Genomic DNA, 18,185 nt, shown 5'->3' with positions numbered 1-18,185 from the left:
CAAAAGCCTCTAACTGGAAATACCCCAAGCTGAATTTACAGTAAATAACCTGCTGATCTGCAATATTAACTACCAAAAATAAGCAAATAACTTGTGTAATCAATATGACGTTTTGCGGTTTTAGCCTTTATAAGCTTGGTAACATTTGTAAGGAGCAGAGCAGTTTTTCCTTGCATGGAATTTCTGTCTCTCCCTGTATGCATACTTGTACTCTCTTTTTATCAATAAAGGTGCCTCGGCCTGTCTGACCAAAATCGAATAGGTGGTGGTCTTTTCCACAACATAACTTAACAGATATTCTGGTTCCCCTGTATCCAATTCTAGTTCCCCTTTTTGGGGCCCTGACCACATCTTTCTGCCTCAGCATGCCCTTTGTACAGAAAAACAAGTTTAGCAAAAGTTAAAACTCTAGCTCTTAGCTAAAGGCTTTTGGGCCTACTTTTACTCTATTCTCAGCAAAAAGCCTGGGGCCTTGGGTAAGGTAGGGTCAAGGGGGGGTTCCCTATCACCACGTATGGACTTTGGAGGCCAGGGTGGAGGAACTGGAGGAGCTAAGGGAGGCAGAGAGGTATGTTGATGAGGCTTTCCGGAACACTGTCGAATTGTCCCACCTCCAGTCAGACAGCCCCTGCGCTGTTGAGGAGGATGAAAGGCCCAGGGAAGCAGAGCAGTCAATGGAAACAGAGGGAAACCTTCCCATAGTTGGGACCCTCCATCTGGATGGTCCTGGGGTTGCCTCTAGCACTGAGGTTACCTCTCCGGGGGAGGGAACTCCAGTTGCTAGGAAAAGGCAGGTGTTAGTAATGGGAGATTTGATCATTAGAAACTTAGATAGCTGGGTTTGTGATGACCAGGAGAACCGTATGGTTACTTGCCTGCCTGGTGAGAAGGTTGCGTATCTCTCGAGGCATCTAGAAAGACTTATGTGTAGTGCTGGGGAGGAGCCGGTAGATTCAAATGAAGTAAAAATCTTAAGTGAATCCACATGTTCCATAGAATCTCAATGGATAGAAATTTCATGCTCTAATAAAAATATAACATTAGAGATCTATTATCGACCACCTGACCAGGACAGTAATAGTGATGATGAAATTCTAAGGGAAATTAGAGAGGCTATCAAAATTAAGAACCCAATAATAGTGGAGGATTTCATTTATCACCATATTGACTGGGAACATTTCACTTCAGGATGAAATGCAGAGATAAAATTTCTCAATACTTTAAATGACTGCTTCATGGAGCAGCTGGTACGGGAACTCACAAGGGAAGAGGCAACTCTAGATTTAATCCTGAGTGGAGTGCAGGAGCTGGTCCAAGAGGTAACTATAGCAGGACCGCTTGGAAATAGTGACCATAATACAATAGCATTCAACATCCCTGTGGTGGGAAGAACATCTTAACAGCCTGACAATGTGGCATTTAATTTCAAAAGGGAGAACTATGAAAAAATGAGGGGGTTAGTTAAAGAGAAGTTAAAAGGTACAGTGACTAAAGTGAAATCCATACAAGCTGCATGGGTGCTTTCTAAAAACACCATAAAAGAGGCCCAACTTCAATGTATACCCCAAATTAAGAAACACAGTACAAGAACTAAAAAAGACCCACTGTGGCTTAACAACCATGTAAAAGAAGCAGAGAGAGAGAGCAAAAGACTTCCTTTAAAACGTGGAAGTCAAATCCTAGTGAGGCAAATAGAAAGGAGCATAAACACTGCCAAATTAAGTGCAAGAGCATAATAAGAAAAGCAAAGAGGAGTTTGAAGAACAGCTAGCCAAACACTCCAAAGGTAATAACAAAATGTTTTTTAAGTCCATCAGAAGCAGGAAGCCTGCTAAACAACCAGTGAGGCCCCTTGATGATGGAGATACAAAAGGAGCGCTTAAAGATGATATAGTCATTGTGGAGAAACTAAATGGATTCTTTGCTTCAGTCTTCACGGCTGAGGATGTTAGGGAGATTCCCAAACCTGAGCTGGCTTTTGTAGGTGACAAATCAGAGGAACTGTCACAGATTAAAGTGTCACTAGAGGAGGTTTTGGATTTAATCGATAAACTCAACATTAACAAGTCACTGGGACTAGATGGCATTCACCCAAGAGTTCTGAAAGAATTCAAATGTGAAGTTGCAGAACTATTAACTAAGATTTGTTACCTGTCCTTTAAATCGGCTTTGGTACCCAATGACTGGAAGTTAGCTAATGTAACACAAATATCTTAAAAGGGCTCTAGAGGTGATCCTGGCAATTACAGACCGGTAAGTGTAACGTTGGTACTGGACAAATTAGTCAAAACAATAGTTAAGAATAAAATGGTCAGACATATAGAAAAACATAAACTGTTGAGCAATAGTCAACATGGTTTCTGTAAAGGGAAATCATGTCTTACTAATATATTAGAGTTCTTTGAAGGAGTCAACAAACATGTGGACAAGGGGGATCCAGTGGACATAGTATACTTAGATTTCCAGAAAGCCTTTGACAAGATCCCTCACGAAAGACTCTTACTTAAACTAAGCTGTCATGGGATAAAAGGGAACGTCCTTTCATGGATTGAGAACTGGTTTAAAGACAGGGAACAAAGGGTAGGAATTAATGGTAAATTCTCAGAATGGAGAGGGGTAACTAGGAGTGTTCCCCAAGGGTCAGTCCTAGGATCAACCCTATTCACTTTATTCATAAATGATCCGGAGAAAGGGGTAAAATGTGAGGTGGCAAAATTTGCAGATGATACTAAACTACTCAAGATAGTTAAGACTAAAGCAGACTGTGAAGAACTTCAAAAAGATCTCACAAAACTAAATGATTGGGCAACAAAATGGCAAATTAAATTTAATGTGGAGAAATGTAAAGTAATGCACATTGGAAAAAATAACCCCAACTATACATACAATATGATGGGGGCTAATTTAGCTACAATGACTCAAGAAAAAAATCTTGGCGTCATCGTGGACAATTCTCAGAAGATGTCCACGCAGTGTGCAGAGGCAGTCAAAAAAGCAAACAGGATGTTGGGAATCATTAAAAAGGGGATAGAGAATAAGACTGAGAATATATTATTGCCCTTATAGACATCCATGGTACACCCACATCTCGAATATTGTATACAGATGTGGTCTCCTTACCTCAAAAAAGATATTCTAGCACTAGAAAAGGTTCAGAAAAGGGCAACTAAAATGAGTAGGGGTTTGAAGAGGGTCCCATATGAGGAAAGATTAAAGAGGCTAGGACTCTTCAGCTTGGAAAAGAGGAGACTAAGGGGGGATATGATAGAGGTATCTAAAATCATGACTGGTGTGGAGAAAGTGGATAAGGAAAAGTTACTTACTTATTCCCATAATACAAGAACTAGGGGTCATCAAATGAAATTAATAGGCAGCAGGTTTAAAACAAATAAAAGGAAGTTCTTCTTCACGCAGTGCACAGTTAACTTGTGGAACTCCTTACCTGAGGAGGTTGTGAAGACTAGGACTATAACAGAATTTAAAAGAGAACTGGCTAAATTCATAGTGGTTAAGTCCATAAATGACTATTAGCCAGGATGGGTAAGGAATGGTGTCCCTATCCTCTGTTTGTCAGAGGATGGAGATGGATGGCAGGAGAGTGATCACTTGATCATTGCCTGTTAGGTTCACTCACTCTGGGGCACCTGGCATTGGCCACTATCGGTAGAGAGGATACTGGGCTAGATGGACCTTTGGTCTGACCCGGTACAGGATCATGCACAAGGTCTGCACCTGGCAGTATGCCTGAGAGTGACCCAGAGCTAGGGACAGTGATCAGTCACTATCTAGACCCAGAGGGGTTAGAATCACATGGGAACCACAATTTGGGTCTGAGTACAACAGATTGGTGCATACCCAGAGGAAAGACAGAGCTAGGTAGTCACACACCCATTGAAATTTAACAGTCAATTCACACCTCAGAGGTATTGTGTCAGGCCCTCTGCAAACTCAGACAGACCTTGCCACTAGGATTTCACTCAGGTCATCTTTGCAAGGTTGTCTTTGCAACCACAACATCTGGAGACTTCGGGCTAGATTCACAAGAGCGATTTAGGTTCCTAAAGCAGCATTTAGACACCACTGATATTCCTGAAAACCTGGCTACCTTGTCCTATAGGTGCCTAATGTCCCCAGGTACATACGTTTCCACCAGTAAAGTCTCAGAGACACCTAACTTTTTGCCAGTGGACTTGTGCAAAGCCACCAAAGTACTGACACTACTGAGCAGCTCGGTAGCTGGCTCACATCACCTCCCCAGTAGGATTTACAAACTTGGTGTTCCCTCACATGCCTGAATTCTAGGGGTCTGATCTGGGAGGTGTGCTCAGAGGTCTCCCTCTCTCAGTCTTTCTCCTGTTGAAGTTGTTCTACTCGGTCTGCCTACTTAAATCTTCATTGGAGCAGAGAGGGGGACACGGGTCTCCCAGGAGAACATTCTAGCAGCTAGCAGCTATTATTACAGAGTTCTAGAGTGGGAATAACTCTACAGACGAGTGTCTAATGCATTCTCCTGAGAGAGCCAGGTTTTATTCTCAGTTTCACAGAAGATTTGGAAAGGTCTACAGTACAGCCGCACAGCTACAGTGCTGCAGCTGTGCCGCTGTAGCATAGACACTTTCTTCACTGGCGGAAGGAGTTTAGACACCGATGTAGTTAATCCACCTCTCTGAGAAGTGGTAGAATTCTTCCATCAGCCTAGCAGTTTTCCCAGTGGGGGCTTTGGTCGGCTTAAATATATCACTCCCTGGTGTGAATTTTTCACACCGCCGAGCAACATGGCTAAATCTAAGTGTTCACTGGGCTTTTAATTTTGGGCAGAAAGTGGGACAGTTTCAACAAGAGGGATGGAGAGGCACCCACCCCTGATTTCCATAGTAGTGATCAGGACCCTTTCCTAAGAGGTGGTGGGCCTGGAGCCAAATTGGTGCTGCACATCAGGCAAAGGGGGGCTTTGAAGCCAAATCTCGCCTGAGTGACTGCTCAAATTGCTCAGTGCTTGGCTGGTGGCTCCCCGTTCAGCTTGTCGGCTTTTGTGCAGTCCTGTTTTCTCCCCATATATTGTACAGGGAGCCTGGGATCCAGATCCACCAATGGATCTAGGTGCTAACTGCCAGTTTAGGGTCCTAAATCCCAGAATCAAAACCCTGTTCAGCTGCCGCTGAACCCTGTAGGTGCCTAAACTCACCTGGGATGGAGGAGATCCCCTCATTCAAGTCCCTTCCCCTGCCTGACAACAAGAAGCATTTGAACAGAGCTCTGCCACCTCTCAGGTGGGTGCTGGAACCACTGGGCAATGGAAGAGTCCGATGTGGGATCCCTCTCCTGCGGAAGCTGTTCCATTGTGAAAGATTCATTGGGGGAAGAGACAGAGAAGCAAACCTAAGAATGACTCTGCAAAGCCTGGGGGTTGGAGCTCTCACCTGGCAGACCCAAGGCCCACTCTCCCTGCTCCAATACCCCTGTTTAAATTAGTTAGCCACAGTGCAGGAGCTTCAAGAGGAGAGACTGAGGTGACCATGCCTCAGAATATCCCACAGCCCACTGTCTATGGCATTTAAATGAGAGGTGGAAGGTCACTGATCAAATTTCTTCTCTACTTCATATGCGGGAGAGTGGGTCTTGAACCAGAGGTTTCCACATCCCAGGTGAGTATCCGAACTGCTGGGCTAAAAGTGAGCAGGGAGCTCTTCTTGCCCTGTCCAAAATGATATCAATGCCTAACACCAAGGGATGATTGGCAGCTGAGAATCTCAAGCAGAGGGAGGTGCCCCCCTGCCGATGGCACTTAGGAACCTGTCTGCAAAGAGAGGCTGGGGAAATGATGACTTTGCTTTAGGTCTGCTCAAGACTTAATATGGTGACAAGCAACACAAAACAAAGACGGATTGATTCTCATCGTAGTGCAATGTCAGATAATTCCAGTGATGTCAGAGGACTCACATCAACATATGTGACTGAAAAATTATGCCCAGTGTGGCTGTGTGAGCGTCAGACTCAATGTTAGATACTAGAGTTTAGTCCCTCTACCGGAGTTGGTTCAAAAAGGAACTTTTTGTAAAAAAGGATGACAACATGTAACTATGGCATTGAGGTTGAAGTTTTAATTACAGAAGATCATGACTTTCATCATAATTCAAATTCCCAAAGCAAACGTAACTCTATGACCTTGCTATGGAGCAGCAGAAGCAAATATGGTATTTCATGACCATGGACAAATTTCTGCACATTTTTTATTCCCCCCCACACACAAAAAGAGAAAGGAAAACAAAAGAAAAGTGTTATATAAGTGTTGGTTATTTTAAATGTCAAATTAATGTAGATTTGATGGGTAGACACAGAGCTAGATGATACAGAGCAATTTAATTAGAATAATGACTTTCAAATGGGTCCATTTCCCACTTATTTTATTTCTTTATTATATTTATCATTGGAAATTACAGTTGCCTTTCAATCAAATATAGGTCCCAGAGGCTTCATTGCCATCTGTCTTGGATGGCTTAGACACAACAAATCCTGCATCTTGGCAGGGGTTAGATTAGGTGATCCTTGTGGTTCTTTCTACACCTGTGGTTCTATGATTCTAGCCACCTTCTGTGTCTTTGAAAATGTCCCGCTAGACTCAAAGAAAAAGTCATACACAGAGAGAGTTGAGAGTAAGTATTTCTCCCATTGACATTGATCTGAGTATGAATTTCCATTGTCAATGACAGATATCAATGATCAATAGTGATTTGGACTGGCATTTTCAAAATGGACTAAGGGTATTTGGTGCCCAAACCCTATTGTACATCCATGAAAGTAGGGTGCCACCCTGTCTGTGAAAATCCCCTCATTTTCCATGTGGAAGTCAGTGGAAATTCAGTAGCTAAACCCTTTAGGTTGCTAAGAAAACCAAAGTCTATGAAGTCAATGGGGGTATCGCCTGATTAAATTCAAGAAGGGTCTCAGGAGTTGGGTCTTATGGTTACAATTGTAGTCATAGAAACATCAGGCTGGAAGGGACATCCAGAAGTCAAGTCCAGCCCCTGCACTGAGGCAGGATCAAGTAAAACTAGACCATCCCTGACAGGTGTTTGTCCAAACTGTTCTTGAAATCCTCCAAAGAAGGTGATTCCACAACCTTCTTTGGAAGCCTATTCCAGAGTTTAAGTACTTTTTTTTCTTAAGACAAAACATGCCCAGTTGTTTTCACTTTTCTACATAGTTTAGGCTTTCTAAACCTTTGATCATTTTTGTTGTTCTCCTCTGGACTCTTCCATTTGTCCACATCTTTCCTGAAGCAAGACTGTAATAAAATACATTCAGATATTGAATGTGGACTCTGTGAAAGTTGTCCCCTTTCTGAGACCCTTCCCTAGTTCCCTGAGAACATATCTTTTATGTTGCCAGCTCATGCCTCCACTTCTTACTGAGGTGGGAACCCTGTCATCTTACTATTATCTGACTGGGTCTCTGGGTTACTTCTCCCTGGGTGGACCATTTTCCTGTCAGCTTCCAGGAGAGTCGACCACTTTTTAACCCTTCAGGGTTTTTTTATCTCAGACTTAGCCTTGCGAAGAGAAAAAAAAACTTAACCGAGATGATGCAACTGATGACCCAGATATTGTTGTTTTCACCTCCTGAAATGGATAGATCATAAACTGACTTATCTGAGTGGTTGTTTTCCACGATGGCTTCCTTACCAGCTCACTTTACAATCTCCTTTGATTTGACTTTATTCATTCAGTTGGCCGCAATATGAACTTGAAAAGGGAAACCAAGTCAGATATGACATTTCTAAACAATGACACAGACATTTTCCCCTTTGTGATACTCCCCAAGTTGAGACATTTCCATGTGGCTCAATGACCAGGAAAACAAACTATTTTTTATGAAAACAAAGAAATCGTACTCCTGGCGAAGAGTTTCCTCAGAGCCTCCCTCACTTCTTTGTTCCTCAGGCTGTATATTATGGTGTTGAATGTCAGAGTGATGATCGTATAGAAGAGGGAAATTGCTCAATCGATGTCCATGGAGCCATTGGAACTGGGCCTCATGTAGGTGATGAAAGGGCTGCCATAGAACAAAGTGACTGTGATCAGGTGTGAGGAGCAGGTGGAGAAGGCTTTGCGTCTCCCTTCACCTGAGCGCATCTTCAGGATTACGCAGATGATGCTGGCATAGGAGGTGATGATCAAGAGGAAGGGGTCGACTATGACTGCCACAGCGAGGAAGGCAAGAATGGCCTTGATGAGGGATGTGTCAGTGCTTATCAATCGAAGTATTGGGAGGACTTCACAAAAGAAATGATTGATTTTATTTGACCTGCAGAAGGGTAAGGTGAAGATGGCCACCGTTTGCTCACATGATACCACAATGCTCGCAATCGACACTGCAATTGCCAAGCTAATGGTGACCTTTCTGTTCATGATGAGTGAGTAAGGTATAGGGTAGCATATGGCGACGTACCGGTCATAGGACATAATGGCCAGCAGGCCACACTCCGTGCTACCAAAGAAAATGAAGAAGTACATCTGGACTACACAGCCTAGGAAAGAGATAGTCTGCCGCTCTGACAGCAGGTTGGTCAAGGTCTTAGGGATTATGACCGAAGTGTAGCAGATCTCCAAGACTGACAAGTTCCTGAGGAAGAATTACATGGGGATGTGGAGGGCCAGGTCAGCCACCATGACAGAGATTATAAGGCCATTTCCAATCAAGGTGATGAGGTAGATGAGTAAGACAAGGACGAAGAGAAGGGGCTGCAGATCCTGGAGGTCTGAGAATCCCAGAAAGATAAACTCTGTCACTGCAGTTAGGTTTCTCTCCATAGCTATCTCCTGTGGAGGTCACATAGGTATTTAGATACCTCGAAGCTTTCATGGTATCACATAGATAGATAGATAGATAGATAGATAGATAGATAGATAGATAGATAGATAGATAGATAAAGTCACAGTTAAACAGTGAGCTTCACCCCATCCCCTCTCTCATCTCTCTGAATACACACAGATCAGCTGTTCTGTCTCTTGGATCTTATTCATCTCTGGCTGACATCTTGTGAGTTTTCTTCTCCTGCTTGTTCTACACTAAAAAGTGGGACCAACCAAGACATGTGACTCAGGGGTGTGAAAACTCCACACCCTATCGCAATGTATCTTAGCTGATCTAGCCTGCTGTGTAGATGGCACTGGGTGGACAGAAGAGCTCTTCCATTGACCGAGTGGCTATGTCTCAGAGTGATCAATTACCAATGCACATGTAAGGACCCCGGCCATAGCTTCAGCGAGGGGCTACACTGAAGCACTGTATCAGTGCAGCTGTGCTGCTGGAATGTGATAAGTGTAGAAACACACACTGAGAGTAGGACCCACACACACTGCCTTGTGCACCTAATTCCCACAACCCTGCAGGGCTGGCTGGGGCAGGCAGTTCAGGCAGACGGTGTTTTCTTTTCCTTACATTCTCCTAGCAAATGCAGCGCCACCGTGTGTCTGTCCAGTTCTGAATCTGGCTCCCGAACTGACGCACCCTGTTGAAACTGGTTTGGGTGCTTCCCACAAGAATGTGCAGGAGCCATTGAAGCCATGGGCTCTGGCCCTTTCTCTTCATGATACTGAAGCAGAAGCTGCTGGGTAGCTCTTTGCGAGGATCCCCTCTCTCTGCGTAACTCAACGCACATAAAAACCTGCAGTACCAAACGTCAGATCCTTCATCCACTGATTTGTGCTGACAGAACTCACGTTGCAGGATTAAAAACATCAGTGTAGAAGTTCCCACTCCGGCTGGGGCTGGGCTCAAAAACCCAGAGTGCTTGGTAGGGCAGAGCCCAATAATGTCTGTATTGTCCTATTCCCACACTTAGCGTGAGCCCTACATTCCCCAGGCATTTGTCCCGGGCTCTGAGACTCGGTGCCAGGGGGTATTATTTGCTGGGTAGCTGTACCCTCTGTGGCTAGGTGGGCATACAGGGCCTCAGGGTGAAACATCTGATCCATTGTGAGGTACAGACACACCTCACCCGTGGCACAACCAGGCACACTGTTAATAATTAGGGCTGCAGATTTGTCATGGCATTTTCTATCCAGAATCACAGGATGGCAGTCTCAATAAATTTGCTAACAGCCAGGGATTTAGTGGCAGCTTTGGGAGGTGGCATCATCCTCCCGGAGCAGCCCTGTGCACCACAGCCCTGACCCCAGCCCTGTGCAGAGGGGAAGTCCGCATCAGCCGGCCCTGCCTCCTGCTCCTGCACTGTGCCTGTTTCTAAGCTAGCCAGCTCCTTTCCCAGCCTGCATTTGCTCCTACTTCAGCCGGCTGCCTGTTGATTCTGACACCCTGTCCCACACTTACCTCAGGAATATCGGCAGCTGTTGTGTCTGCTTCAGAGGGGCAGTCGGCCCACACCTGAGAGGCACTGCGACCCCGCGCACTTGGTCACAATGCCTGGAGTGGGAAGCTGAGCCCAGTCCAGAGGGACCAGAGCTGCAGGAGTCCCCACTGCGGCGTGAGTCATGGAGACACACCAAAAAGTCACGAATTAATGGTAAAATCATTCTGACTTCTTTCCTGCTGTGACAGCTTTGCAGCCCTGTGAATAATGATTAAAGAGCACCCTCACACTAGTCCCCGCTTCGCTACCTCCTACAGTGCCATTCCGTGAGTGAGAAAGAGATCCCAGAGTGCTGAGAGAAAAGCATTAGCCAAACCAACAACTAACAGCCCAGAAAAAAGAACAGGAGTACTTGTGGCAACTTACACACTAACAAATTTATTTCAGCCCAGAGTTACCTTGATAGCTTGACATGATGCTCAATATCTTGTATAAGACCGAGAGAAAGAGATGAGGGACAGTTCTGTAGATTAGATCCATAAGTGTATGTTAGAGTGAGGGGAGAGAGAGAAAGAGAGAGAGAGAGAGAGAGAGAGAGACAATTCAGGTGCTGATGGCTCAGAAAATGATCTTGGGACCATAACACTATCATAGGAAAACGCCCCAAACTGTCTCGTACTTACCTTCCCACTTGTGATCCACAGCTTTGTTTCTGAAACCCATTAACCTGCAGCAGAGAAGCTTCTCTGCTAGAGAATCTCAGACATAGATCCTTTCTATATAGTTCAGTGACCGCTGGGATCAAATCCCCAGGGTTCTATCTGACTATGGGTGCCCAGGAGAACTAGTAATTGCATTCTGTTTGTAAACACTTTGATCAATTAAATCAACTCAGCAACTCAGAAACAACCTTTCCATTCAGAGATGGCCTAGTCCAGATTGCAAGGCCAATTGTACTTGTTGATCAAGGTGAAGAATATTGGTTTACTGTCAGTTCTCCAAGCATTTCCTGTAAACATATTCTTCAGCACTGTTAAGCTGTATTTGTTGCACTAAAGACCTGAGCCCTTAGAGCCTGGACACTTTACCTAAGCTTCTCAGGTACAAGTACATGTCGAAAATGTATCATTTGTATTTATAGATTTCAGGAAGAAATATAATTGATTGCTAGGCCAAAAACTTTTGTCAATAACTGGTGTGAGGTCTGACTAGGCTGTAATGGGACACCATGTCCATTTCATCATGACCAAACCATCACACTGGGAACTAATTGCTCAGCTTGTTAGCACTTTCAGGATGGAACTGAGAATTCATTGGACCATGGATAGTTCTTAACTCCCCTCTCAGCCCTAGAGTGACTTCTTAAGGACAGAGTTGAGGCAGATTGGCAGGGAGCGGATGTAGCAAAATTCACAGAGCCCTTGCATTGCTGTATGCGACCTCCCAAAAGCCAAGGTCAGTGTCCTACAGAGATATCAGCTCTTCTTACCATGGATATCTAAATCTCCGCTTCAGATCTGTCCCCTGGCAGGAGTGACTCCGGTTTGTTACTACTTGATGGCTTTTTGGTGTCTCATGTGAAATGCATACACTGGGTTTCAGAACAGTTCCCAGTGTGTAAAATGTATTCACCAATGACCTTGGAAGTCATTTGCAAACCTCTTTGTCCATTCATACCAGTGTCCAGGGGCTAGGGCGATGTTCACTCCAGTGCCATTCCCAAACCATTCCCACTGAGTGTGACTTTCAGTGTGAATTGGACAATCCTTCGAATATCCCAGCCTAAACCTGCAAAGGCCTTGACTGGTGCACAGGCCTTGAGTGTACTTGATGCTGAAGGGTCATGGACCTTGAGCCAGCCTGGTCACCCAGATGCAGGCTCCCCAAAGCCGGGCTGAGGCAGATTGGTGGGACAATGTGTTGGAATTGTCACTACTTCAGCTTTCGCCTGATCTCTTTGATGAGCCACAGGAGAAATTCTGTTCTCATGTGCAGAGCTATGCTTGTTGGATTAGGGTTTTCTTCACCTCCCTCTGAGACATTAGATCTTTGCAATTGACAAAGTTATGACACTGACAGGAATGATCTCAGCCTTTAGAGACAGTCTTTTCTTGCCTGTGATTTTTGCCAATTGTGATTATTAAGTAGAGCTGGTGTAAGAATAATGAAACCTCTGATTTATAAACTTGTTTGTGAATTACATAGTAAGGACTCTTCTCTAATGATTGGAGAGAAGCCTGTTTCAAGAAGATTGACTGTTTAGAGCAGATAGCTGATCATCAGCTTTTCTGGGTTCAATTCCTAGCTTGGAGATAGGAGTGGGTGTAGTAGTTAAAGTGTGTGAGGCGGATGGGAGTCCAGATTCTGCGGTAAAAGGGCACAATGGAGATCTGGTTCGACACACGTATGAATGTTGTAATCACTCTCCTCATTCCTGTGGAGGTCAACTATCTTCTTTAACTGACAGCTCTTCAGGGAGGGGGTCATATTTTCAAATATACTCTTGTTGTGGCCATATCAATAGAGCTCCTGTCCCGATTGGAGCATATGAGCATTGATCTCACTCCCTCCATGGTTGTAGATTTGGATTTCCAAAGGAGACTCATGGAGTTAGGCACCCAAATTGAATTCAAAGCCTACAGGAGTTGGGTGACTGACAATCTCAGCCTTCATTACACTGGTCTACAATTTTTGAGAAGTCGTCTGCTTCAGAAATAAAATGTGATATTTATTATGTATTTTGATGTGCTGAATTCAAATATAACAATTAAAACAACTGATTGGCTACTGTTTCTAAGATATTTAAGTTTTTACATTTTATGTCTATGTATATTGTATAGATAGTAGAATTTTAATCATAAATTGTAAACCTAGATCTTTTCATGTGTTTATGGTTGCTTTACATGATAATATTTCACCTGTCCTGTTTATGTAACACTTTAAAAATCAGCAGAAGGGTTATATAAATAAAATGTATTATGAAACAAAAGGCAAAAAACTATTCTGTATATAGTTTAGTCCTATTCAGTGCCTACTTGGTGCTTCTTGGCTTGTCTCTTGTATTCCTTAAATGGAGCATCTCTTGTCACTGTCCAGCAATAGTCTGCAAGCATTGATGGGCTCCATTTGCCCTGATAGCCTGCCAGGAAATTCCACTGCTGTAGTCTGGAGCCCAACAGCTCTGCCTTACTCTTGGGTAGTTCCAAATCCCTGACAAGGTCATTCAGTTCACTTTGTGTTAGGAGGTGTGGTTCAGAGGAGGAGGATGGGAGAAAATGTGGGTCCTGTGACATTGATAGTTCAGGACCAGAAGTTTCATCCTCTTCGTCTTCCTCATCTGACTCAAGTGAGAATGATTCTGGTGCATCAGGAACCGGCAGTCCTTTTCCGTGGGGTACTGGGCGTATAGCTGATGGAATGTTTGGATAAAGCACAGTCCACTTTTTCTTCTTTGACACACCTTTCCCAAATGGAAGCACCATGCAGAAGTAACAATTGCTGCTATGATCTGTTGGCTCTCTCCAAATCATTGGCACTGCAAAAGGCATAGATTTCCTTTTCCTGTTCAACCACTGGCGAAGATTTGTTGCACAAGTGTTGCAGCATATGTGTGGGGCCCACCTCTTGTCCTGATCTCCAGTTTTGTAGCCAAAATAAAGGTGATAGGCTTTCTTAACCATAGTGGTTATACTGCACTTTTGTGATGCAGAAGTCACTTCACTACAAACATAGCAGAAGTTTTCTGCACTGTTCACACAAGTACGAGGCATCTCTGCTCACTTTGGCTAAACAGAAATGTGTCCCTTTGCAAAATCAAACACTGACAAATAAGAGAGCATGACACTATATGATTTCTAGAGCTGATATAGGGCAATTTGTTCAGCAGAGTGATGTAAGCTTCGTTATGATTGCATCATCCATGACTTCTAGGAATAACATGATGCAATTCATAAAATGTATGACGCAATACCAGCTTCAGATTGCATCATTCATTGTTTTGCCTAAAAAGCAAGTACTGTCCAAACCCAGTCATAGATTTATTCATAGATCCAGTCAAAGATGTATTTTAGTCTTTTCTGGTTTCAATTGAGATCCCTTCCATTTATAACTCACTTATCTTCTGCCATTCCCAAGTCAAGGGTCGTATATACTGACCCAATAGCATATCTTGAAAACTAGAGCCAATCAACAATTTTAAGCATCATTTTCGTTCTCAGTGACCCAGAATTAGTAAAGTTGGACTACATTTATTTCAGAAGCATTTTGGCTGTAGAGCAGTGTTATTTTTGCCATACTGTCAAGGTCTACAACAATGACTGTGAGTGACCACAGACGGGTGGACAGAGTCTGTGATTGGTTCCATTTCCCTGAAGAAGGGTTCAGCTTTGAACAAACAGAGAAGCACTGGGCAAAGGGATGCGTATTCTGAGACACGTTGCCATTAATATACGAAGGCGAAGATTTGGAGTCAACCAGCTCTCATTGACCTTGAGCACCATGTGAAAGTCTACCTCAATTAGGAGGCTTTGAAACTCCAAGTGGGGTGTCAATGTCATTATAGAATACATCTTTTGCACACCTAGACAAATTTCTTCACACCCCCACTGTCAAACTTTTGACACCCCAAATGTCAAAATCAGTTCTTGCCCCCTTAGGCCTGGTTGGTTGGGGGGAAGTGCTAGAGACTGGTTAGGGGTAGCACTATGGAGTACATTATTTTGGTTCTGCACCCACTGAGCATCTGCTGTGGAACACAAGCAGGCCTTTCTGTGGTAGTTCCTCCTCTCCCCCGACCAATCAACACTGAGATGTGTTCCTATGAGGTCCTGAGTTGCCAATGAGCATGTACAACACTTTTGGTTTCATTCAAATCAGAAGTGCCCCTCCGAAGATTTCACTTTGTCTTCTCATTTCACCTCAAGTTATGTCACGCAGCCAGAGATATTGGCCACCCACTGTGACAGTATGAACCCCTATGGTTCACCCTTTTACAGAACTCTTCTGTACAAAGTATGTCTTGTGAGGAATCATTTGAAAAATCATACATTGCTGAGCATTATTGTCGATATAGCAATATTGTATGTAAAGTTATAAGATGCATTCATATAACAATGCTAAAACACATTCTAAGAATAGGGAACAAGTCCAGACAGATCCTCAGAGGCAAAAGGAAGGCTTGAGACTCAGCCAGGTGTCACCAAGGACTATCACCTGTTTAAGTGGCCATTCATCAGGCAGGAAAAAGAATGTGGGGTGGAAATCCACTTTTTGACAAGGTGATAATTGTGGTTCCTGTCAAAAAGCAGACATGCTGGTGCCTGAACTCCAGCATGAGATGGTTCTCAAAGAAGAAAAGAAATAAAAAAGGGGGAAAGGACACTCCAAATGACTCCTTCTCCCTTCTTGTCTGTCCATGGCATCCATGACATCTTATGAACCGAGAACTGGGGGTGAAGGGCCCTTGCTGGAGGTACCTAGCCAGTAGGACTGAAAAAGAATATGATGAGAAAACCATTGATTTAAATGCTTTTAACTTGTGAAGTTAGATGTTATTTGCATTTTACCTTTTTTCTTTATAACCAAATCTGATTTTGTGTCGCATTGCTTGTAATCACTTAAAATGTATGTTTTGTGGTTAATAAACTTTTCTTGTTTTATCTACACCAGTGTGTTTGGATTAAAGTATTTGGTAAACTCCATTTTGCATAACAAGGTTTGTGCATACCATTTATTATTAATAAAATGATGGACATTACATGAGCTTTTATTATCCAGATTGCACCCTGGGGAATGTCACATCCAGTCTCCACCCTTTCTTTCTGGAAAAGCCTGATCTTGCAAACATTAGCTTTTGAAGCCAGTCTTGCTGACATGAGATTTCTCATTGACCGCATTGTGACCATTCATACAAGCACAGATTTCTCCTCGGAATGGGAGCTGTGCAGAATCCCGCTCCAAAGACCATTTTCCCTGCTGATGGATACTGGCAGAGCTGTGTTGATTTCAGGGGAAAACTGGCAGAGCTGTGGTGATTTCTAGTTGGCATCATCTGAAGATCTGACTCCTGGAGATTGGCTCTATTTTGGTTTAACCTTTGAGCCTTACTCCAGGCTGTCTAAATTCTTGTGATGGGCACCAATTTATTGAGAGCTTTCCACAGGGCCTCCTTCACTGCGTTGTTTCTCAAGCTGTATATCAGGGGGTTAACCAGGGGAGTCAAGATGGTGTAGAAGACAGAGAACACTTTGTTCAGTGATCTCAGCCTGTTGGTGTCTGGGAGCATGTAAACAATGATTAGGGACCCATAGTAAATTGTCACCACACTGAGGTGGGAGGAGCAGGTGGAAAAGGCCTTTTGCCTCCCAGTGGTGGAGGGGATTCGCAGGATGGCAGCAATGATATGAATATAGGATGCCAAGGTCAATAGAAATGGGGGCAGGGTGAATATGGAGGAAGATATGAAAGCAGTAACTTCCAGACGGTGAGTGTCACTGCAGGAGAGTTTTATTATGGGAGTGAAGTCGCAAAAGAAATGGTCGATTCCATTGGAGTCACAGAAAGTCAATTGTGACAACAACACTGTCAATGTGGCCATCGCTATGGAGCCACTTACCCAAGAGCCAGTCGCCAGCTGGAGGCAGAACCTATCATTCATACGGGTGATGTAGTACAGGGGTTTGCAGATTGCTAAATACCTATCATACGACATTGCAGATAAGAGAAAACATTCTGTAGCTCCTAAGCATCCAAAGAAATAAAATTGTACAAAACAAGCAGTAACAGAAATAGTCTTGTTGCCGGTCAGGAAACTTGACAGCAACCTGGGTAGGATTATTGAGGTGTAGCAGGTCTCCAAGCAAGACAAGTTTCCCAAAAAAAAGTACATGGGGGTGCGAAGGTTCTGAACAGATACAACTAGTGCCAGGATGAGGATGTTCCCAACCATGGTCACAATGTAGATTACTAGAAAGAGGAGGAAAAGAAGAGTCTGCAGCTCCGGGAGATTTCCAAATCCCAGGAGGATGAATTCTGTGATGGAAGTTTGATTCCCCTCGTCTGTGTCTGCCATGGATTGTGCCTAAACAAAATTGGAACTAGAATTGAAGGGAAATAAATGTATATTTTAAGAGATGTTCAGTATGTTTATTCCATACACCCATTTCCTCCTCCGATAATCATAAATTCAACATCTTATGATACCACCCAAAAATTAAGGCAGACAAAATTGGTTGTCACTTAAAAATATATAAAACTAGGAAGATACAAGATCCTGAAACATTGGTTCTATGAATTCCCACAAACCCTTTAACCAGGGAGCAAACATGAGCATTCAGGAAGGTATAACTATTAATAAGTACACTACAATTAAGTATTAACCATACTTTGCACATGGGTTAAAACAAGTATATTAGTTGTTAGATTTGAGATTCACATAAATAGACAAATATTTAGGCACTCAAAGAGATAAACACATTCTCTCTCTCTCTCTCTCCTTCCACCCATCTCTATAGCATCTGAGAGCCTTTCCCATAAAATCAGTAGCAATAGAGAAGTACCTAGTTGACTTCAAAGTGTTTGGACATTCCTCCCTTTTTGAGATACCAGTTCATCTCGTGGTAGGTTTTCTTGGTTTTGGATTTTGGGAGAGGAGGAAGAAAGTTGAAGTAGGTGTCACAGAATCCTACATCAGAGGCCAGGAGGAAGCATTGTGTTGCAAGTATGAGGATCATTCCTGTTAAAGTAGAAAAGCTTTTCCAAAGGTTTTACAGTGTTTCCTAAAGACATAAAATGGATTCACCTCATCTGACTCTGAATGCACCTAATCTCCTCTGGAAGCTCCTTCCATCACCAGATCCCCCCATCCAAGAATTCC

The 18,185-nt window shown here is 43.5% G+C and overlaps 2 protein-coding genes across 2 annotated transcripts; both read right to left on the bottom strand.

Moving 5' to 3' along the window:
* Positions 1-7,997: 7,997 nt before the first annotated feature.
* On the bottom strand, positions 7,998-15,914 carry LOC115638075 (olfactory receptor 10A7-like). Its single transcript, XM_030539665.1, has 2 exons — positions 15,877-15,914; positions 7,998-8,622 (listed from the first exon to the last, which is right to left on the bottom strand). Exons 1-2 carry the CDS (start codon positions 15,912-15,914, stop codon positions 7,998-8,000), a joined length of 663 nt encoding a protein of 220 aa, XP_030395525.1.
* Positions 15,915-16,427: 513 nt separating this feature from the next.
* On the bottom strand, positions 16,428-17,381 carry LOC115638074 (olfactory receptor 11L1-like). Its single transcript, XM_030539664.1, has one exon. It carries the CDS (start codon positions 17,379-17,381, stop codon positions 16,428-16,430), a length of 954 nt encoding a protein of 317 aa, XP_030395524.1.
* Positions 17,382-18,185: the final 804 nt, after the last annotated feature.

Source organism: Gopherus evgoodei, chromosome 21, assembly GCF_007399415.2.
Source record: "Gopherus evgoodei ecotype Sinaloan lineage chromosome 21, rGopEvg1_v1.p, whole genome shotgun sequence".
Classification (NCBI taxonomy): Eukaryota; Metazoa; Chordata; order Testudines; family Testudinidae; genus Gopherus; species Gopherus evgoodei.
Note: the sequence above shows the minus strand (reverse complement) of the source record. Positions and strands in the feature narration are given on the sequence as shown.

Excerpts from the sequence above, each read along its gene's own strand:
- LOC115638075 (XM_030539665.1), bottom strand. The coding sequence starts at position 15,914 with ATGCGACACAAAATCAGATTTGGTTATAAAGAAAAAAG. Across the intron at positions 8,623-15,876 it reads TTTGGTTATAAAGAAAAAAG|GAACTTGTCAGTCTTGGAGA; the intron begins GTAAAATGCAAA and ends ATTCTTCCTCAG.
- LOC115638074 (XM_030539664.1), bottom strand. The coding sequence starts at position 17,381 with ATGGCAGACACAGACGAGGGGAATCAAACTTCCATCACAGAATTCATC.